This window comes from Opisthocomus hoazin, chromosome 9 (genome assembly GCF_030867145.1).
Source record: "Opisthocomus hoazin isolate bOpiHoa1 chromosome 9, bOpiHoa1.hap1, whole genome shotgun sequence".
NCBI lineage: Eukaryota > Metazoa > Chordata > Aves > Opisthocomiformes > Opisthocomidae > Opisthocomus > Opisthocomus hoazin.
The window spans coordinates 18,668,305-18,690,682 of NC_134422.1; the positions used below are offsets into that span (position 1 = coordinate 18,668,305).

At 59.7% G+C, this 22,378-nt stretch overlaps 1 protein-coding gene across 4 annotated transcripts in view; it reads right to left on the bottom strand.

The window, feature by feature from the left end:
• NHEJ1 (non-homologous end joining factor 1) overlaps positions 1–22,378 on the bottom strand; it is a 46,786-nt gene that overhangs the window by 17,955 nt on the left and 6,453 nt on the right. For all 4 annotated transcript variants that reach the window (XM_075430085.1, XM_075430087.1, XM_075430084.1 and 1 more), the window contains one exon: positions 21,506–21,564. In XM_075430085.1, coding sequence (XP_075286200.1) covers positions 21,506–21,564 — 59 coding nt within the window. The remainder of the gene's footprint in view (positions 1–21,505; positions 21,565–22,378) is intronic.

The following is a 22,378-nucleotide window of genomic DNA, read 5'->3' on the forward strand; positions in this document are numbered from 1 at the left end:
GGAACAACCCCAGCTATGCAGTGCACAGCGCAGGGGAGGCACCTCCCATGCTAATGAAGGGGAACACACCAGCCTGGGGCTCAGCAAGAGAGAAGAGGACGCTGCGCATCCCAAGGAGACCAGGATGAGGCCAGTGTGCCCGGGGCTATTGCTGTCCCTCACTCCCCGGCCAAAGAGGATGACAGGGCAGCGGGCACAGGGCCCAGCCGAGCACACACCAGCGGGCAGCGGTGCTCACCGTGCAAGAGGGATGCTGGAGGATGGATTTAGGACATAGTCCCGAGGAGCTGAGCGTGCAAACCCGAGGCTATGCAAAGCCAGGAGAGGGGTTCAGAGAGGGTGTGCAGGCAGCAGGCACAACTCTCGCGCCAAGAGCAGTGTGTGCACCGGCCGGGCGGTGGGAGGAAGGCTTGTGCCCGTGCCGGCTGCCCAGTCCCTGGCCCGGGGGATGCAGGGAGGAGAGCACAACACATACAGCAGGGGATGCCCAAGTTCCAACTCTCGGAAATACTGAATAGAGTCTTTTTCAGGCTGATGTAAAACACTGTTAAAACACACAAAAATCCTTTGAGTAATGGGCGAGCGGGAAAGAGGCATCTATAATTAACAGTAACTGTTCGAGACGGTCGCTGCCCAGAGACGTGTACTGTGCAAAACCACTTGAAAAGGCCCCGTCTGAAAGGCGAAGCCTGGGGTTTTTCAAGAAGCCCGTCATGTAACGATCCTGGCCCTTCCAAAATAATTCTGCCGTATTAAAAAAAACCCAAAACCTCAGCTTAATCGCCCTGCAGCACTGGGACTGGAGAGCTCTGAGAAGAGGGGAAGGGAAGCACAACCAGCTTCCAATTAGAGCCTCGTTAGAAAGGAAAGCTGGGGAGCTATTAGAGAGCGGGCCAGGAGCGAGCTGAGCTGAGCCAGCTGCCTGGAGACCCACTGCAGGAGGGGTGTCCCCACCAGCCCTGTGCCTTGTTTCCCCTTGATGGGTACTCCAGGACCCCAAGGGTGGCATGATCCCAGCAGTGGGCACTTGGCCTAAGCAGATGGAGAAGAGATTGGTGCAGTCACACGCCTAGAAGCCCCCTGGGAAGTCCTGGTGGTACACAGGGCAGGGTTTGGGGATGCTCATGAAGGCTGTGCAGGGAGCCCCAGGGATGGGAGAAGGTGGAACTGGGGCTAGAAGGATGCTGCAGCTAAGAGGTGAAGGGAAACAGGGGTCCATGGGCTCCACTGCCTCCTCCCACCCTTGGAGGCACAAAGCCGGGGCAGGAGACTGCCCCAGCCTGCGTGTCCCCATGACATCAGGATGGGGGTCCCGGCTCTGCCAAGCCTTGAGTTGCAGCTGTGGGGAGAGAGAACAGTCCCGCTGGGAGCACATCCATCCTCCTGCCCCGCTCGCACACCTTGCCACCTTCCCTGGCACCTCAGGTCCCTGTCCCCTCCCATGCAGACCAGTGTCTCCCAGTTCTCAGCATGCCTGCAGCCCAAGGATGGCTCATGCAGTGGCTACAGCCAGTCATCGAGGCGCCAGAGCCCATCCAGGTTGGCATGAGTGCCAGGACATCATCACCCATAGCACAGGTTCGGCCACAGCATCCACCCCCGGCCGTTTGCTTCATCAGCTGTGGCTTTTAATTGTACCTGCCAGTGCTGCCTGCCCGGGCCAGGGCACCGGGTACCCGCTCGCCTGCCTGCAGCCCGGCTCCGGGGCCGGCCGGGCGGGAGGCACGCTGCCCAGAGCAGCCTCCCCTTCGCATCCCACAGCCTGGGACCCATCCAACACAAAGTTAATTTCTAACCATGGGTAACCACCAGTGCCCAAGCAGGGATGATTTATCCCCTATCTGCCTGGGTCGGATTTATGAGCCACACATCCCCTAGGCTGCGATAAAGGCCATGTCTGTGCTCCCCCCTCCCCCCCTCTTCCCATAGCCCCTCCATGCGGACTCACTGCCTCCCCCCCCCCATTTACAAGCCTTGCCCCAGCGCGGAAACCTGACAGCCCACAGAAGAACAGTAAACAGCACAGAAAATAGCACATGCTGGAGGCCAAGGAGTGACACGCCAGCCGGGGAAGCCACAAATGGTTCCTGCTTTCAGGACCTGTTCAAGAAAACAGAGAGGGACGGACCCTGGGCTCCCACCAGCCTTCAAAAGGGGAGAGGGGAGCTGCTATTAATAGCTGAGTCGGGGTGCTGCTCCTATGCAGGGCCGGTTTGGATGATGCCATGGCCACACTGGGGATGGCCAAGCAGCGAGGAGCAGTCCCCGTGGCATCAGCCGGAGGCCGTGCTGGGTGGGAGTGGGCATTTCCCCTGCAAACGGGAAAATTCCTGGGTGCGTCGGTGCCGAGTGAGGCTGGGAGAAGCAGGAAGCCAAAGCAGGACCAGGTGCCGTCACGTCTGCCCCCACCATGCAGCACTGGGCCAGGGGTGCCGAAGGAGGGCTCATCCCTTTGCCGCTCGCCCCAGTCCATGCTCCCCTGCGGACGGTGCTCAGCAGCCTGGCATCCAGGCTATCGCGGGGATGACATCCAGGGCCTGACTGCTGTGGTGATGAAGGCGTGTGTCACCTGGCTCTGTTTTAAATGAGGTTTGAGGCTTTTCCCCCTGTGCCAGGAACACAAGCAGCCACTACTGCAGTGCCGGCAGCCTCCGCAGCATGCCAAAATGTGTGGAGAGCACCTGGATCCATTTTCTGCCCCTCTGCCAGGCGGAGGCTGCTTTGCTGGAGCTTGGATGCTCTGCACACACCACGGCAGCTGGGATGCTCCAGAGCCTTGCGTGGCAGCATCACCGTGCTGCCAGCCAGGATGGCATCACCCTTCACACCATCACTGAGGCCTTCCAGTCCCCACAGTCAGCCGGACACACAGCCCAACAGGCTGGCCAGCAGGCCGGATCCTGACAACCTGGCCATGCAGATTGTGGTCCTGACCTGCACTGAGCAGCCCAGCCCAAGGCAGTCCCCCTGCCAGTGGCAGCCAGCTGGGGAGGGAGCAAGCAGCAATGGTGACAGCCCTTCGGTTTGCGGGACGAGGCCACAAGGAGCGGGATGGACGAGGCTGCGGGCAGTATCCCGGCTCTCGCAGCAGGCACCGCCAGCCCCCCGCCATCCCCCTGCCCTCTGCAGCGCTGATAGCGGGAGCCCCGGCAAGGGAGAGAAGAGAGCCTTGTTCTGGGGCCAAGACTAAGGCGATTCAGTGCTCCGCTCCCCTGAGGTTTCTCCGGTGAAACCTGGCTCTGTAATGGCTGTGTCTGTAAAACGTATGGAAATGCCCATAAAACCTGTATCAAATGCTGTATGGATATATATGGATATATGGAGAGAACTATGAAATTAGGAGTACACGGGGAATTGGGGCAGGACGGCTCCCTCCGAGCCGTAAAAACACACAAGTGAAAGGCAGGGGAGGCAGCAGTGCCGGGAGCCGCGCAGACAGCCCGGCACGGCCAGGAGCCAGGGGAAGGGCACCCCGGCTCCACGCTGCGCGGCTCTGCCGAGACCTGCGCCCGTGGAAAACCTCCGGGCCAGAGGCACCTCTCCGTGGGGCAGCATGGACAGACCCCTGCGCAGGGCTGGGGATGCCTCGCCACGGCTCCCCAGCAGCCCGAACCCTCGCTGCAGGCAGGGGCAGGGGGGCCTGGCTGCAGGGAGACCCCAGTGGTACCCCTGAAGTGTAGGCAGCTTGAAGGCGAGCTGCCAAAGTGATGAGCGGGAGGCTGGAGAGGGGAGATGCACAGAGGTCTCTGCTGTGGATGAGCAGCAGGCGCCTGCAGCACCAACGCCACAGAGCCATCGGGAGCCTAAAGCGAGGGATGAGAGGACAGAGAAGGGATCTAAGAGCAGTGGGAACATAACCACTGATCCCACTGCTGGCACCAGCTGAGCACAGTGGAGCAGCCGACAGCAGCCCCCGAGATGCAGCAACCTGTACGTCCCTCCAGGGCTGCCCCGTCCCCAAGGGCGAGTGTCAGCGCGAGAAGATGCCACGGCACCAACTAGGGCCAGCGACTTCTTTACCTCCAAGGGCACAGGCCAAATGCAAAGCACGGGTGCAACCCCAAACACGCAGTGCTCCCAAGACAGGCCCACAGCACAAGGAGCTCTTGGGGGGCCTCTACCAGCCTGCTGGGCTTCATGCCCTCCTCTGCAGGGGCAGTGACGCGAGGACGTGGGCAAAGGGACACGCCAACCAGCAAGCAGAGCCTTGCTGCCGTCAGCATCCTGTCATATCTACCTGCCACGAGCCAGCTGAGCCCCTCTGACACTATACAGCAGACACCTCGTCCTACAATCCCATCATTTTGAGAGCTGAGGTTTTAGGAAAATCTCTAGTATCAACCAGTTTTGCAGTAAAATCATAAATGAATAGGCAAACAGAGGGCCCTTGCCAAGGCATGAGCAATAAATGATGCGAGAGGAGGTGAGCTGTGGCAGTTTGCTGTCACCACTGACGCTGTTTTCTCCCTGCACCATGCTGGGCAGCACCCAGTTGGCTCCAGCCCTTCTTGTCGTGCCTCACCAATGTGCGGGGAGCTTGGACCTCACACCCAGCCCTCCACTGCTCCCACTGAAACCTTTCCTCTTGTTGTAGCACTCCTAAAGCAGAAAAAAAGCTCAGAATCCCCAAATTTGGGGCCTCGCTCATCTGCCCTGATCCATTCACCCTGAGAGCTGTCAGCATGGAGGGAGCATGGAGCAGGGAAACCCAGGGCAGGATCCAGCCCGGGGCATGTCCCTGCTCCTAACCCACACGGTCCTGATGCTGTGGCCATCGGGGAAAGCTCCTTGGCCACTCCACCCGGCACCCCTGCTGCGTGACAGCCCCGACGTGGCTCCTCGCCGCACCACTAACAGGGGCGAAAGCACAACGCTGGTGCCAGCCCCGCTGCCCAGCAGCATCCCTGTCACAGAGGCTGCAGCCAGGGCAGCGCAGAAGCACAGTGCCAGGGCTGCAGAGACGCGATGCCCGGGCTGCAGAGAGGCAGTGCCTGGGATGCGGAGAAGCAGAGATGCAGCGCCCAGGATGCAGAGACATGGTGCTGGAGTTGCAGAGATACGAAGCTGGGGTGCAGAAATGCAATGCCAGGGCTGCAGTGATGCAGGCCCAGGACACAGAGATGCAGTGCACTGGCCTTTCAGCACTTAAAGGGGACTTCTAAGAAAGATGGGGGCAAACTTTTTAGCAGGGCCTGTTGCAATAGGACAAGGGGCAATGGTTTTAAGCTAAAAGAGGGTAGATTTAGACTGGATATAAGGAAGAAATTATTTACAATGAGGGTGGTGAAACACTGGCACAGGTTGCCCAGAGAGGTGGCTGATGCCCCATTCCTGGAGACGTTCAAGGTCAGGTTGGACGGGGCTGTGAGCAGCCCTGCTCCAGTGGAAGATGTCCCTGCTCATTGCAGGTGGGCTGGACTAGATGGCCTGTAAAGGTCCCTTCCAACTCAAACCACTCTATGATGGTATGGTCCTACAACACAGAGAGGCAGTGCCATGGCTGCAGGGAGGCAGTGCCAAGGCTGCAGAGACGCGGTGCCGGAGCTGCAGGGGCCATCAGCGAGCCACTGACCCCAGACAGGGCGCATCTGCTGTGTCCCTGTCACAAGCCAGTGCATGGCACGTCCCCAAGCCTGCCACTGCAGAGCCAGCCGCCATACCCAGCCAAGCCAGCGCATGCTGCCAGCTCTGCTCACCCCATCCCCTTCTACCTACAACCAACAGAGGTCACAGCCCGGCACAGGATGGGTGCAGTGCAAGGTTTGGTGCTTCTGGGGTGCAAGGGCAGCCCACAGCACTGTGGGGCATGCTGTGACAGCGCTGAGCTGTCCCACAGAGCTGTGGGACAGCTTGGAGAGCTTCAGCCACCTCCCTGCGGCTCTGACACCCAGGGCACTCATTTCCCAACATTGTGGCAGTGATGAGGATGCAAATGCCTCCAGGCTGTCTCCTTTGGGCTCCAAGCTCCTAATGCTGGGGGGGACTTTGGGTTGTCCTACAAAATAAATCCGGGAAGCAGGGCAGTTAGCAGTTAGGCAGCCATGCAGGGGGACATCGGCAGCAGAACAGTCAGAGGAGGGGTGAGGGATGGAGAGGATGGGATGGAGGGCTACAGGGGGCTGAGGTACTCTGCATCAACAGGCTCAGACCCGGCCAAGGGCTTTCAGTGGCTCAGGGCAGCTTTTGGGGGACAGATTTCAGGGGTGCCCCACCAAGAGACAGGGATGCAGGGGCTGGAGACTGCCAGGCAGCAGGGGACAGAAGGGAAACTGGAGCGTCCCTGCTTCTGGGCACTACCTATGGGTCTGCCCAGTGCCAAGCTCAGCTGGGTGCCCACAAAACAGGGCAGCACCCAGGGACAGCCAGCCCCCAAATCCCCATGGCAGAAGCACCCCAGGGCTCAGCCTGTGGCAGCACCCAGGGCCATCACTCCCGGCACCACATGCTCAGCGGCGGGTTGGCACCTCTGGCTCTGTGTGGTGCCACCATTCCGGGCACCACGCTGCCAAGCAGGTGAAAAACACGCAGGGGCCGCGCAGTCAAGGGATGCAACATGAATATGGATGAGGCTCATGAATATTAACGTCCGTTGTGGCTTTTCAGGAACATCTATGCAGCGCAAAGATCTAATATTACTCTTGGCCACGCAAATGCAGCGATATCCTTATGTCAACCCTGCCAGGACCGTGCCAGGCATGCCCCAGCTGGCAGAGCCCCAGGGCGGCATACCCGTCCCCAGCCCAGGTCCCCAGGCTCTGGCCCCAGCTCTCCGGCAGCCTGGCAGAGCGGGACAGGAGCCCCGCTCTCTGCAACCCTGAGGTCCCGAAACACAGGGAGGAAGAGCCAGGCGGGCAGGGAACCGACAGCTCTGTGACCGCGGCACCTGCAGCCATGCCAGGCACGTGTGGCTGTGGGACCCTGCGAGCGAGCTGAGAGATGCTGCCTGGGGAGCAGGGGAGTGCGTGGGGCTGGCACACCCCGCGGCCAGGGAAAATTGCACCGACTGGCTCCAGCCTCTCTGGGCAAGGGGCAGCCCAAGCTGGCAGCGTCCACTTGGGCCAGTAATGCTTTAAACAGAGCTGTGAAGATGAAGCTTATAGAGACAGAGGAAGGATTGACCAGGGAGCTGGAGGTGCATGAACATCCTTCCAGTAATGCCACCAGCAAGGTCCAGGGGAGGGTAGGGCAGGATGGGACCTGGGGAGCAGCTGCCCCAGGGCTTCCCAAGGACCCCAGGGCCAGAGAGCTCCGAGGCTGGGACCTGAGGAGCAGCCACGCTGAGGTCCATGGGGATCTAGGGATGCTCCCCCCCATCCATCCTTCCTCCCTCCGCCCCGATATCCATCTGCATCTCTCCCCAGCAACCACTCCTCCCAGGACAGCACTGCTGCCAGCAGAGACACAACCGGGAAGGATTTTAGGGGTGTAAGCCCTTCAGCTTGCCCGAGCATCCCCATCGCATCCCCCCAGCTCTGGACTGGAGGGTGCCTGGGCCATCCGTGTCCCCTCGGCGAGGCTGGCAGCCCCGGGGCTGGCACAATGGTCCCTGGGCACGGTGACAGGCTCCCGCGCTCGGCCGGTGCAGCGTGAGGTCACACCCAGGCCCGTGAACCCAGGCAGGCACAGGGGGGACCTTCTAGTCGCACAATTACTATATTATGTAGCACTAATAAAAAAAAAAAGGGGGGGGTAAAGGGCTTGAAGTTTTCTTAGTGCCACATAGTAAAGTATTTATAGAAAGGCAGGCGTGAATGGGCCGCTCACAGGCCACACTCCTCCTCGGCGTCAGGATCTCCAGGAATTATTCTGTGCAGTCACATTGTTGTATTCACCCAGAGATTGAGTTTAATTACAGACACGCGGGCGAACAGGCTGTCAGTGTTCCAGCCTCGCCAGGGAAAGGGCAACTGAGCTGCCTTTAATGAACGCACTTTAAAAAGACCCAAGGTTGAAACGGGGAGGGGGAGGAGGGGGCTGGCAGCAGCAGCGCGAGGGGATGGGGAGAAGGGGCCATGCGGAGGATGCAGGGTACCGGGAGAGCTGTGGGGGCTCTCTGGGTGAGGGAACGGGGCTGGGATGCCGGGCAGAGGATGGGGATGGTGGGCACGGGGTGTGTGGGGCACACAGGGCAAGAGGCACGTGGCCCAGACGTGGCCAGAGCTGCTCGCGGGACGCGGGGCCCCGAGCATCCGCTGCGCGCGGGACGGCAGATCCCTGCGGAGACCCGGAGGAGCTTCCCAAAGAAAACGGGGGGAGTGGGGAGGGCTCCCAACTTATTACAGAGCAGGGTATAAACAGAACAAATAAATATAGAGCTGCTTTATTACAAGGCTGGCCGGCTCTGGTGGCTGGCTGATTACAGGGCAGGCTGCTCCAGCGCTACGCAAGCCCAGACCTCAATAAAGGCCAGACTGGAGCTGCCTTTTGCTCATTGACAACTTCGGCGCGCTCCCGCCGTTCCGCTCAGCTCCAGTGCGCCGCTGGCTGCCCCCGCGCCCCAGCACGGGGCGAAGGGGAAAATAAAAGCTTAAACAAATAGTGAGTAAGCTATGAGCAGCAGCAGGCGGCATCAGCAGCCTTGCAGACAAGCACTAAAAATACAGTTTATTTTCCTAAGGAGCCAGCAACTTCCAAAACTGGAGATTTAAACAAAAAAAAAAGGAAAGAATAAGATGCCATAAGAATTATAGATCCATGGCGGGGGTGGGGGAAAGACCCAAGAACAAGGAAAGAAAAACATGGTGATGAGTAAGACACACACATGACGTACATAAATACACCGAGACGGAAATGCATAAGCCTCCTGCACACAGAGGCACACGCAGGCACACGCAGAGGCACACGTGCGGGGCTGGCTCCCGGCTCCTGGTGGGGATGGAGCCAGCCTGCACTCTCTCCTCTCCTCTCCTCTCCTCTCCTCTCCTCTCCTCTCCTCTCCTCTCCTCTCCTCTCCTCTCCTCTCCTCTCCTCTCCTCTCCTCTCCTCTCCTCTCCTCTCCTCTCCTCTCCTCTCCTCTCCTCTCCTCTCCTCTCCTCTCCTCTCCTCCGGGCTGAGGGCATTAACCTCCGTGCGTGCACACACATCTTTCCAGGGCTCGGGCTGAAAGGGCACTTTGTCTCCTGGTCCCCGGCGCTCTCTACACCCAGGCTCCCAAGCCACCATCGGCAAGGCAGTGGCCACCGTCCCCAAGGGCTCCCGTGACCACCTCGGTGCTGAATCCCTGGCACCCGGCACCAGCCACGGGCCCTGCAGTGGGGCGGGGGGTCGGGGCACGGACCCAGCCGGGCCAGGAGCCTCCTGGCCAGCAGCCGAGGCAGCCCCACGCCCGGGCGGCCAGCCACCACGCCAGCCCCCGGCGTGCCCGCAGGAGATGAGGAAGGGATGGGCACTGGCACGTCCGTGGGGCTGCGGATCGGGAGGCTTTAAAGGAGTTGATTTAGTATTGTCCCACCTGCCCTGAAACGGGCACTTGAGCAAGGGATGGAGGTTGCCTCGGGTCATCGTAGTGCTGAACAGAGCCCTTATAGCACATGGCAGGAGAAAGGGGCTGCTTTGGGATGAGCCAGCTCCCCTGGACATAGCTGGGTGGGACTGCTGTGGTCCCATGTCCCCCATGCACAGCTCTGCCGAGCAGATGCTCCCCCAAACACCTCCCCACAGCGACAGATGAACATCACTCTGACCATCAGACCCACCAAAGTCCTTGCGGCACCTTGGCACCGCTGTGCCCTCCCCAGGGCATAAGTTTGGGAGAAGGGGCAGAGCTGGAAGGGAAAGCAAGCAGTCCCAGTGCTGCGCAGCCTTCCTCAGCGGTTTGCAAGGGTCCCTGCCCTGCAGGCATCACCGTGTGCCCCAAGGGACCACGGCCCCCAGCCCTGCACACTGCCCACCCTGCTTCGCAGCAGAGCCTGGCCACAGTGCTCTCGGGGAAGTTGCATGGGGCAAAGCGAGATAGAGCAGAGCCCCAAATCTTCCATGCCCCGCACGGGATGGCAGCACCCAGCCCACTCCAAGGCACCTGCCACCACGGCATTTCTTCTGCCCTCACCATCCACCACCACCCGCACGGGCAGGGCTCCTGCCAGGCACATGGTGCACGGCACACGGTGAGCTCGGGGCCGGCCGAGGCCACCACGGCAGCCCCCGCTGCTGCTCCCCCCCCAGCCCGGCGAGCGGAAAACGGATCTCGGCAAAGGGCAGCTCATGAGGAAGCTGTTCGCATCCCGTAGTGAGGGCTCGGCGGGTGAGGAGCAGGGCAGCTCCTGGGTCGCCGGGTTATCGGATGATAACAAGCCAGCACAGCCCGAGCACGCGACTTCCAGCAATGCAAGGCTGCTTCCTTTGTTTTGGGAAAACAAGAGGGGAACGAGACCTTTTCTGGCACGTTCTTCCCAGGCCTGAAGCTGCCCCACACTTGCACCGGCTCGGAGAGGAGCCGTCCCCTGTGTCCTGTGCCCGGCAGGAGCAGTGGGCTGGGGCCAGCCCTCGCCCTTTTCGCCTTTCCCACCTCCACGAGGAGCAGGGCTGGAGCCAGTGACCCGCCAGGCAGGACCGACGGCCGCTCCTTACATCTGGTGGGGGTCCCGGCTGCCTCCCCAGCCTGGCTGTGCCACGGGCTCGCAGCCCCTCCAGATCCCCTGGTCCTGCCTGCAGAAGCCCACCTCCCAAGAATCTCGAGAGGGCGATGCTAACGCTGAGGGCAGGCAAGACACTCACGCTTTGGGCTGCGGTGACCCTACCATCGTAGGGTTAGCTCAACGCCTCCCCCACCCCCAAATGCGGGACTGAGCCCTGTATTGGGGCAGGGGAGCGGCGCAGGGCGGCGCAGGGCTTGGGCAGCCATTCCCGCCTTCCCTTCCATCCCATGGACCTGCTCCATCCCCGCAGCGGTAGCCCCCGCTCCCCGGAGAGCTGCGGGTTTGATGGGGGTGTGGGAGAACCCCCCACACCCCTTCCCCAGCGGAGGAGGAAACATAATAAGAAAAATAAAATTTATAAGCGAGGCAGTAATTACAGTGTGGCTACAAAAGGCTGCCTCCTCAGGGCCATCATTATGTGGCTAAATTTAACGCCCCGCGCGGCTGCTTGGGGCGGGGGGAGCCGCGTCCCGGGGCTCTGAGCATCCACACAGACGCCAGCTCCTACCTTCCCTCCGTGCCGGCCAGGGCAGCACAGCTGAACGGCAGCCAAGAAAGCCATAAAGCAGGTCAGAATTTTTTTAATAGTCTATTTACCAAGATGCTGTTTTTACTGCCGAGGTTTCTCTCGTTTTATCTCTGGCTTTTTTTTTTTTTCCCTCGCTCTCTCTTTTTCCCCTCACTCCTGAACAGACTGGGCTGTATTTTCTGTTTTAGGTTCCTCTCTCTCACTTGCTCTAAATACTATTTTCAGAACTCTAATTTTATACGGTATGTCCCTTTTTTTTTCTTTCTCTTTTTTTTTTTTTTTTGGTAAATATTTGCCATGACTAAGCCAGGACACATCCCGTTTAAAAGGCTCCCATCCCACAAAACATCAGCCCTTTAATGACATGAATCTCATTAGCTCTCCCCATGAAAAGAGGTATAGAAAGGGAGCATCACTCAGCTCCCTCTGAGTTCCTGTATCTGCACAGACATATATTTAGCCGTGTGTACTGTACAGTCACAGGAGGGGACAGTCTGGGCACACGCACACCACCTCATTCAGCCAGAGGGACCCAGAGCGGAGGCCCCTGGGACCAGTGGGTTTTGGGATATCCGTCTGTCTGGGATGGGGTTGGGAAGGGCTCTGGGCCCAGCAGAGCCGGAGCCGGTCCCCAAGAGCTGGCGGCCAGGCACAGAGGAGACTCAGAACCCCTCCAAGACAGGATTTGGGATCCTCTGAAGGACCTTGTCCAGCGTGGGGGGGTTGGTTGTGCAGACCCCACCTGTGCAAGGAGCAGGGCTGCGAGAAGAACCCAGGCACTGCCCTCTCCAGGTCCTCAGCCCCACCGGCCAGGTCTGGCACTGGGTGGCAGATGTTGACTGCACACTTGGAGCTTGATCCTGAAGGGCCAGCACAGGGTCCCGGGAAAGGTACTGAGTCTGACAGCCCAGAGAGGTTTCCTTACTGAGGTGAAGGTCAGTCTGCACCCACCTACAGACACCCGACAGCAGAGCTGGCAGAGCATCTGCAGCCTGGGTGCAAGCACAGCATCCCTGAGGAGCAACCAAGAGCTCAGGCTCTTCCAAACATCCTTCCAGCAGAGGAGGCTCTGTCTCCGTCCATAACGGCATCGTCTGTTGGGGAGCCTGTCCATCCACAGTTCAATGCTAGGCATGGTCATCACTACCTCAGCATGGCCTTCATTTCCCCAGCATGGCCATCCCTTCCTTGGTGCGGTCTTTTCTTCCTCAGCACTGCCATCCCTTCTTTGACATCGTCATCTCCTCCTCGGCACGGTCATCCCTCTCTCAGGATGGTCACTGTTTCCTCTTGGTTCAACAACTGTCTGGTACCAGAGGGTGAAACCCCAGGAGATGCCACAGGCTTCCCCATGGCTGAGATCTCACCCACAGAGCCTGAAGCAAAATGCAGCAGGAGAGGTCCATGGAGAAGAATTTGCTCTCTCTTTCCCAGATTCTCTCCGCATTTTCTCTCTCATTTCCAGTCCCACCAGGTTACAGTGCTATCCCTCAGCCCCACTGCACCCCTACTGTGCTGGCATTGGGTGAGTGTGTTAGCACGACCTCCTCCTCCTCCAGAGCTGTCCATAGCAAGCTGGGTGTGAAATGTGTGCAAATGTACTGCTGAGCCCACAGCATGGGAATGGCTGTGCTCACCACATTCTCACGGGTGCTCCTCCACATTTTGGGGGAGACAGCAAGAGAAATAACCCCAAGCAGGGCTGCAGATGGGCAGTGTGTGCAGACACCAGCGCTGCTGCAGATGTTGCACTGACTGAGCAGCACAAGATCTCCACCCCATCAATAAACCCAGGAGGGGGGGACTTCACTTCCCTGCTGTTTTCTTTAAATTGCTCTAAAGATCTGGTTTCAGCAGCTGAGGAGACCCAGCGTTAAGCAATACCACCAGCTCAGGCAGAAGATGGCCACAGTCAAAAGACAACAGACCCACACTGGCTGCAGGCGTGCTCTCCATTTTGTGACCCTCTCCCCCACAACAGGGCCACACTTCCAAGCGTTTCCACAACCCGGAGAGCGAGACGTGACTGCACGGTGGGACTCACACCTCCCCAAGCGCATGGCTGCCAGAGCTGGGGCTTTCTGTAGCCGCACCAGGAGCCAGAGCCCATGTGCCGCGCAGGGCTCCGTGTGCGCATGCCCCGCCGAGCCAGGTCCCCCCCCAGCCCCCAGCAGCCAACATTAATTCATTAACAGTCCCATTAACACCCAGCTGTGGTTTCCCCCCAAACTCAGGCAGGGACCCGCTCCCCTGTGACAGCTGCTGACAGGCCAAGTTTCCACCTTCAGCCCTTCTGGAGTTCTGTATAAAAATAAGCAGGGCTTTTTTTCAAAAGGAAAACTGTTTTTCCCCTATCCGCACGCCCGCGCACACGTGCAGGACTCGCAGCAGGAATTTGCTCCAATTTCCCCCACCCACAAACACATCGCCTTTGGCCAGAGACCAAACATGGGCATTTTTAGCCCAAAATATCAGGTTTTTCAGCACCCAGAAGACAAGAAGCTGGCATGACCGTGAGCTGGGCTAAACGGGGTGCCCGCTCCCCGGCCAAGGGGTGCTGGGAGACCCAGCGGTGCTGCCGCCGGGGCCTCATCCAGCATCCCCGGTGAGGCAGCTGCCAGCACCTCCCGAGGAGCTGCCCTCCTGGCATGGCCGAGTATCCTGTTCGGGATCTGGCACCCAGTTTCTATTTTCCCCTTTTCATCGTTTTTCACAGACAGCTGTGAGCACCAGATGCTCCACCAGCAGAAGTCCAGCCAAGCACCTACTTGGGACCTGCTACCCAACTCGCTATTCTCTCCTTTTCCACATCGCCATCTTTCCTCAACAGCCCTGAGCACGAGCTGATGTTCAGGAGGCAACCCCTGACCCTCCAGCAGCCCTGGGCCATCCTGCACCCCGGAAAGGCTGATGTCCTCACCCTACGGCAACCAGCTGCACACCAGGCTCTGCAGCCTGGGGCTCTCACTGGGAAACTGGAGAGCAGGGAGCAGAGACCTTCATGAAACGAAGCACCAGGGGGGATCAGAGCACTGCTCGGGGCTGCCTGGGCAAGCTACCTTGGGTATGTTGCCAACGGGGTGGCTTCAGCTCCCTCGAGAGGACAAAGCAAGGGCCACCTATCTCCCAAGGTGCCTGGCCACTAGCAGAGCGTCCTGCATCCTTTTGATCCGGAGGTGTTCGCCTTGCCGAAAGCCCTCTAACTACTCCTTCCTTTAAATAGCAAAGCTCACAAATGCCCTATATGGCTCCGTGTCTATAAGTTGTCTATATATTTGTGTACACACATGCACACAACACACAGAGATTTATTCGTGTTTTCAGAGCGGTTCAGGATACATTCCAGGACGAAATTCCAGCCGGCGCTGGAGCCAAGAACATCAGTGGCCCCGGCGTTTGCTGCCCCCTCTGCCTGCGCACACACTAAATACGGAAAGGGAGAGGTATAAATAGAGAGAGAAACACATGAATGGCCCTGTTTCCTTACGCAGATACATAGGACGCGCAGGTCCGAGCGGAGCGGGAGCAGGCAGCCTCAGGAATGCGATGGCTGTGCTCCCTGGGGTGCAGAGCATCTCCTCCCCGGGTGCTGCTGCCTGCCCAGATGTGCCCAGCTGTTCGGTACCACCTCTGCATGACTGGCAGAGTCTACAGGGGCATTGGCCCAAGGGATAGGGAGGGAGCAGCTCTCAGAAACACCAAAAAAAGCTGCCCGTGGACCTCAAAGGAAAAGGGGCACAGCAGAGGATATGGGGGTAGCTGGCAAAGGGCTCAGAACACGCAGGGACATGGTGAATAAACCTGGCAGCCTGGTTCGGGCACAGCTGAGGTGTAAGGAGCCAGGGAAGGCAGCACCAGGGGCAGAGGCAGCACTGCTGCTCTGCCCTGCCCGTGGCCTGCGGAGCTGGCAGGGATGGCGGCACCCCAGTCCAGACCCCATCAGCTGGGGATGGAGAAGCTGCCACGTCCCTTGCTGACACAGAGCAGTGCCTTTAGAGCCCCATCAAAGTACCACCTTGTTCTCCTCCCCAAAAGATCCTTTGCTTGTAGGAGCTGCTGCCACATCCTGAGCTGAAGGGCCAGGACAGGCGGCTGCGGGGAGCAGCGACGAGGGGCAGACAGTGCCCCGCATCCCCCCTTTACCCTCCTCTAACCCAAACACAGCCCCAGTAAGCTCAGCCTGGCAAGGCTGGGACCCCAGATGCCTGCACGCTCCCTGGGGCCGGGCAGCTGCCTGCGGCCGTGGGGCCAGTAATGCCCAAGACGTGGGAGCAGGACCGGGGGCGGCAGCGGGGGGATTGCTGCTCCGCTTTCCGGAGGGGGAAGGGGCTCTCCCCCTTCAATGCTCCTGTTTGAGCTGAGGCCTGGCACTGGCTCAAACCACCGTTTGCTGACACGAGATCAATCATCCCCCAAGCCGAGCTGCTCCTCGGCAGAACAGTGTAGCCGGTGCCCATGCACGCATGCTCTGGGCCCTTCTGCCAACCAGCCTGTGACACCCCTCTGCCTGCTTGCAGCGGCACCTGGCATGGCACGGCATGGCACGGCATGGCATGGCACAGCACGGCATGGCACAGTTTTACATGGCATGGCATGGCACGGTATGGCATGGCACAGCATGGCATGGCACAGTCTTACATGGCATGGCATGGCATGAAGAGGTTGAGGAAGACTCCATCTCTAAGGGATGGCTCCCTGCACATGCCAGACCATGTGCCACTGCAGAGCGAGGGCCACGCAGTGCCCCAGGGAGCGTGGCTGTGATGGTGTTCGTCCATCCCTCCATCCCCAAACAACCCCCCAGGTGATGCCAGGCCGAAGCGGGGCTGGGACCAAGCAGGCAGCTGCCCGTACCTGGCCCAGGTGCCACCGGCTCTCCGCAAAGGCCGCAGCCAGGCATGGCTGCAGTCACAGGGGTTCGGGCTGTGAACCCCCACCTCCCCAGCAGGAGCATCCCCACGGGGATCCCGGCACAGCAGCCGCTGCTGCCTCGGCACATCCCCATCCCCAGCAGACGCGAGGGCTGGAGCAGCCACAGCCAGCCCAGCCCCAGACCGGCTGCTGGGGGCTTGCTCCTTGCCCGCAGTCTGGGCACTATTTTGGGCAGGCTGCTGCCTGGGGCACCAGTGCCAAGTCTGGTTTTAGCAGCGTGCAGCTCCGCTGACTCACTGCTTGTGCAAGCGGCCTGTGGCTGCCAGCGGTGGCCCGGAAAGCGCGCCCTGGCCGGGCCCCCCTCACCTCCTCGGGCCTCGGCAAATAAATAAATAACACCGCAGCGCTGCCCGCCACGCGCCTCCACGGAAACACCGCGGGGGGCCGGTGCCCACGCAGCGATGAGCGCCCGTGCTCCTCCCCAGATGCCCCACTGTGGTCACGCAGCGCTGGCCCCCGTCCCCCTCAGCCATCAGACTCTGCCCCTGGCGCCCGTCGGTGCCAGCCTGCACGCCCCTGCTCTCGCACGGGACCCGCACTCCAGCGCAGCGGTGAGATGGGGTGACCACGGCTCGCTCAGGAATGAAGCAAGGACCCCACAGGTGGCCCCAATCCAGTACAGGACGCAGGCACCCACGGGTCTCGCTGGGCGAGCGCAGCACAGACGCTTGGCTGCACACAAGAGCTTGCTCCGCTCACCTGAGTGTCCCCAAAAGCCAGCCCCACGCCGCCGCCTCTGCCCCAAGCCAGCCTGCCCGCGACCTTGAAACTTTTGCAGCGCTCAGCCCTGCTGGCAACAGCTCTGTGGCCGCCGGCTCCTTCCCCAGCCCCATGAGTGCCCGCAGCATCTTCTCCCCGGGGCCGTGCACCCTGCGTGCCAGCAACCCGTGCCATGCTCACACCGCCGGCCCCCTCTGGCCCAGTCACAGTTGCAAAGCCGCAGCTACCTTGAGCTAATTAAAAACATCCCTCGTTGGAAGGAGCCAAAGGGTCGCATCCTCCCCGCCGCACCGGCTGGTGCGGGTTTGAGGGATGCCGTCCCCACCCTGCAGAACGCACGGCCCACCGCCGCCTTCGCCCTCGGCCAGACCGTGGCAGCTCCGCTCCCCGGGGCTTATTTTTAGCAGCTGTTGAGAAGGAGAGGCAGGGTGCTGGAGGCAGGCAGGGTGCTGGAGGCAGGCAGGGTGCTGGAGGCAGGCAGCGTGCAGGCAGGTGCCTGGCTGGGCCCCGGCGCAGTGATGGCCGATGGCTCTGGCGCACACCCCGGCCGCCCTCCACCTGCCCCGCTGGCCCATGTCCCCTCGCAGGACGGGCGCCTGGCCCCCGTCCCAGCCCTGGTGGGGAACAATAAGAGGGACGCTGACCCCCGGGCGCCCTGACGTCAGCCAGTACCGCTGCCGGCACTGCCGCCAGCCCCGGCTCTGGGCTCCCGCTCGCCCTCGGCCAGAGCCGCGCTGGAAGCCGCCTGTTTGTTTATCTTCCTCTCCGGCATTGCTTGTTTTGATGGCACATCCTCCTCCTCCTCGGCGGGCCCCGGGGTCGAGCCGTGAACCCGCTGCGTCCTGTTTGCTGAGGTCCCGCGCTCGGCTTGCAGAGGCACGGAGCAGCCGCCCCCGTATGTGCCGGCCACGGCAGATAAAAATACGCAGGGCAAAGCATCCTGGGGTGCGGGGGCTATATTTGCACTGATGGTATCAGCAAGTTTGTCCCTGGCATACCTGTCCCTGCCCTCCCCAGAGCGGGGGGCACGGCGTCACATGGGCCCTCTGGCCCTGCTCGCCTTGCGGAGCCAGACCACTGGCTCTGGCAGAACTGGTGTCATGAAACATCGAACACAGCCAGGCTGGGGCAACTCTCAAAACCCACGGGTGGGCACCCCACGCTGCCATGTGGGGTCATCTCTGCAACCCAGAGGGACACCTGGGGACAAAATCCCCCCAACTTGCTGGGTCCTAGGCTGCTGGGAAGGGTGCCGGGGCAGCCTGAGGCACTCAGCTCTCTCTGGCTGCCTACTCTTTTCCCTCATGATGTGAACCCCTGGGCTTGCCAATAAAAGCTGCCGGCTTTGCCTCAGCTCGCACGCGGCCGCCACTCTCCCTCCAGCTCTGCCCAAGCCCAGGCAGCTGCTCAGCAGTGAACCCTTGCCAAAAACTGTGTGTGTGAGCATCGTTTCCTAAACGTATAAATATTCCCAGGGCTTTGCTAGAAAACTCCCCGTGATTAGTTAAAATGCCCCTGACAGCCAAGTGCACGCAAGCCCAGGGAAAGGGCACGCTTTAAGCCAAGCGGCTGCGCAGCTCTGCCCTGGGGGACTGGCAGATCCCTTCCTCTCCACGGGGGATGCGGCAGAGGTTTGGGAAGCGAGCAAAGCTGTGGAGTTCTTTCCCGCATCCCACCAGCCCTGTGCCACACCATCACAATCCCTTTCCAGCCAGGTGGTGGTTACCACTACCCAACCTCCACAACGTGAAGCCCGGTCTCCCAGAGGGAGAGGCTGGAGGGACCATCAGCCCTCTCCTCCTGACCTCCTGCTCACTGACATTCAACCACGCACACCCCAGACCGAGCCCAGCAACTTGGTTTTCTTCCAGGCGGGCTCCCAGCCCACTTTTGGAGACATCAAGAGATGGAGGATCAACCGCCGCCCTTGGGAGCGTGCCCCAATCATTAATCGCCCGCGCGAGCAAACCCCAGTGCCTCCATCCCAGCTCTAAATTGCCTGGCTCTGGCTCCCGGTGCCTGGCTCGTGCTCTGCTGCTCTCCACAAGATTAAAGAGACCCCTTCGCTAACCAGCATTTTCTCCTTGTAAAGACCCTCACGCACTGTAATCAAGGCACCTCTCAATTTTCTCCCTGATAAGCTAGACAGAGCTCTTCCCTTCCAAGTCTCTCGATGCCGGGCTCTCTCCCCAGCCCTCAATTCATTCCTGTGACCAAGCGCTGATTGTCCGGCGTCTTTTTGAAAACCCAGACACAGGAGTCAGTTGCAGCGTTCGCAGGTCTCCACGTCACATCCCGAGGGACCCCAGCCCTTCGGGCTGCTCCTTTTTGGAGCTGGCAAATGGAGCACTAAATTGCCCAGTGGCTCTGAAATACCTGCCCAGAGGCAACAAGGGCTTCCAGCCCACCCTTCTGCTGCAGGAGAAGAGGGGAGACTGGGGTGAACAGCCAGATTTGGTGGTGAAAAGCTGTAAAGCCATGTTTGATGTTCCTCCCTAACACAAGACCTAGGAGGCATCAGGAGGAACGACGGGATGCCACGCTCAAACCAAAGGCAGCAGCTGCTCGCATCTCACAGCTCATTGCCGCAGGATGGTACATGGGCCAAAAGCATCATCAGCGGATTTATAAAGCAACGCGATGAAAAGGCAGAGAGGACAGATCCTCCCTCGGCAGACTGAACGCACAACTGCACCCCTCCACCAGCCTCCCCCCCACGGCCGGTGCTCAGATCCGACTGCCAGGGGATGCAGAGCGGGGACATCTCCCAAACCCTCCCATTCCCCGTCCGGTGCTCCGGCCCCAAGACGCTGCCCCTGGACTGTTCTCAGGACACCCAACTCCAACTGCCCTCCCATCTCTTAAGTCTCTGCCAGATGACCTCCCCACCAGCTGCTTTCGCAAGGCTCTGCGCAGGGCTGCGTCACTCCCCTCCTGCCCAGCCTGCACCCCCAGCACCTTCCCCCGTGCCCCACACCCTACCCGCTCTCGGAGGACTCCAAGTTTCAAGCCTGACATTCATCTTTAGCAGATGTTGTTCAGCCAACCGTTGGACAAAGACACACTTCATCATCCCCCGGTCCTGGCACATCCGCCTGCGTCCTTCCAGCGACAGCACCGAAACATTTACCGACTGCTTCTGCCATGCCTGCTCCAGTATCAATCATTTTACCACCTCCGTCTACTAATAAGCTCATCCCGTTGCTGGGAGCTTGGGGTTTTCTCCTACTACACTAAATAAAAGCCTTTCCTTCTGTCCTTCGCCATGATTTTTCCCTGATGTCTTTAGCTTCTGTTATCCATTTTCTACACTTCATATATTCTAATTTATATTGACTGCTATCTACTCCCACTCTCCCATTTGTTATAAACTGCTCTTTTATTTCTAATTGCTGCCTTCACTTCGCCGCTGAACCAGAACGGGCTCTCAGCCAGAGCTGCCCTCTTTCTTGATTGTGGAATTGTGGCTTTTTGTGGCTTCTGAAATTCTTCTGAAAGAGCTCACCATTTTCATTCACATTTTTCTATCTAAATGTTTCCTCCGAGCTGATTTCACTCATAATTTTCCCCCTGCTTTGGGAAATTAGCCCTTTCAAAGCACGAAGGATATAAATTACTGCTCAAGAATGTCCTTTCTTTGCCCAGGGTGAATGTAATCTGCTCACGATCATTGGTCCCTAGGCAACCTCCAAGTTGCAGTCCAGCAGTGAATGCATCTCTATCTGTCATAACTTGGGGGGAAACCAAAGTTGCTGGTGCTGGATGCAATGCCTCTCATATAAAAGAGCGATCATCTCTCATTTTTAGAAACTCTGCAGATGGTTTATTGCTGGCTGTGCAAGAGCACCAGCGTGTGTCTCACAAAGCGATGTCCTCCCGAAGCCCGAGTGACACCACTGACGCCCGGGCTGACTGCCTGGTCCCCAGCAGACACCACTGTTCCCTGCTCTTGCGCCTTCATGGCGAGCACAGGAACACTCAGAAGCATCCTGAGATATTTGCATCAAGGGGCATCAATCGTTTCTGATCTTGCCACATTGGTTTGAATCATTGTAACGCTTCTGTGATAATTTCCAGTAATGAAAAGGGATCAGAGGAAAGACTCTCTCCTTCCAGCCCACTTCTCCAAAGCATATGTCTGATTTTAGAGCTGAGCATGCCAAGGGCGGTGGGCACGGCACAGACAACAGACTGAAAGGCACCTGTCCCCGCAATGCGCCATTGCAAAGCCACCCCTAAAAGCAGCAGATGGACCAAAAGGAGTAGATGGCTTCTCCCCATTCACCTGCTCCCTGCCTGCCATCAGCATCGGTGTTTCAGGTCGACGGCAAGTGCAGGAGGCAGGCGAGGACACCCCAGTGATGGCACGCTCCCGCGGAGCAGCCAGCCCGGCTCACATCCCCAGTAACTCCCAGCAGCCACGCAGTGGAGAGAGGGTGACAAAACACAGCGCCACGTCCCCATCTGTCCATGCCAGGCCTGCCCCCAGCTCTGCTCGCCCCGCAGACCAGGTGCAAGGACACAAGGAGGGCCATGGGAGAGCCAGTGTGTGTTAACCCTCTCCAGGCAAGTCCAGCCATCCCCACCAGGGTCCCCATCCAGCCCAGCACACCTCACACTGGGGCTGCTGGTGTCGGCGCCCCACCACCCCTTTGCTGAAGGAGGGAGGACTTGCACCACTCCTTACCTCAGCCATGAAGTTCTGCTGAAACGTCTCCTCCTGGAAGGGCTCTGTCCGCAGGCGGTCTGCAAGGGAGAGCAGGGATCAGCCTGGGCAGGTCTGGCCAGGTTCCCCTACCCTGCCCATGGGGCGAGAGGGCTGCAGGGGAACAGCTCCAGCACACTCATCCCAGAGCCAGTGGGAGAGGCCAGCGGGCCCCTTGGGCTAGAGACACATCACCCCGTTAGCAGAAGGTGCAAGGACCACAGGGAAGTTGGGGAATAAGTTTGAGCCTGTTGAGGCACACAGATAGCAGAGCCCAGGCTCACCCACACTTGTCCCAGCACCCTCCCGCACAGAGGAGCAGGGGACAGCAGCACGACATGCTCAGCACCATTCCCAGTTTGAAAGAGCTGCCTGGGTCTGAACAACGCACAGCCATGCTCCGGGACTCTGGGACTCCGGGACTGCTTGTCACCAGCTGCTTTTCTGCAGGGGTCAGCCAGCCTGTGTCCTGCTCTTGCAGGACAAGGACAAACCCCTGTTATCCCTCATTATTCTCTGATCTTCCCTCAGTGCACTAATTTTTCCCCATCCTTGCTAAGATGTTGTCTGGAGAAGCATCTGGCCAGCCTTGCTCAGCAGCGCTGGTGCAAAGCTTCCTCCCAGCTTCCTGCCCTGCCCAGGCAAGGGACCGCCTGCCCACCAGCACCAGTCCCTGGACCCAAACCAGGTTGTTCTGGCTGCTCCAAGCCCTGCAAAGCCAGCATGCAGCAGGAGAGAGGGGAGCATGGCCAGGTCTAGTGCAGCTGCAGGGCAGATCCAGGCTGTTGTGGTGGGGTACCTGCCATGGAACAGGGTCTGGACCACAACACCTTCCTGGCTGTGATACACAAGTCG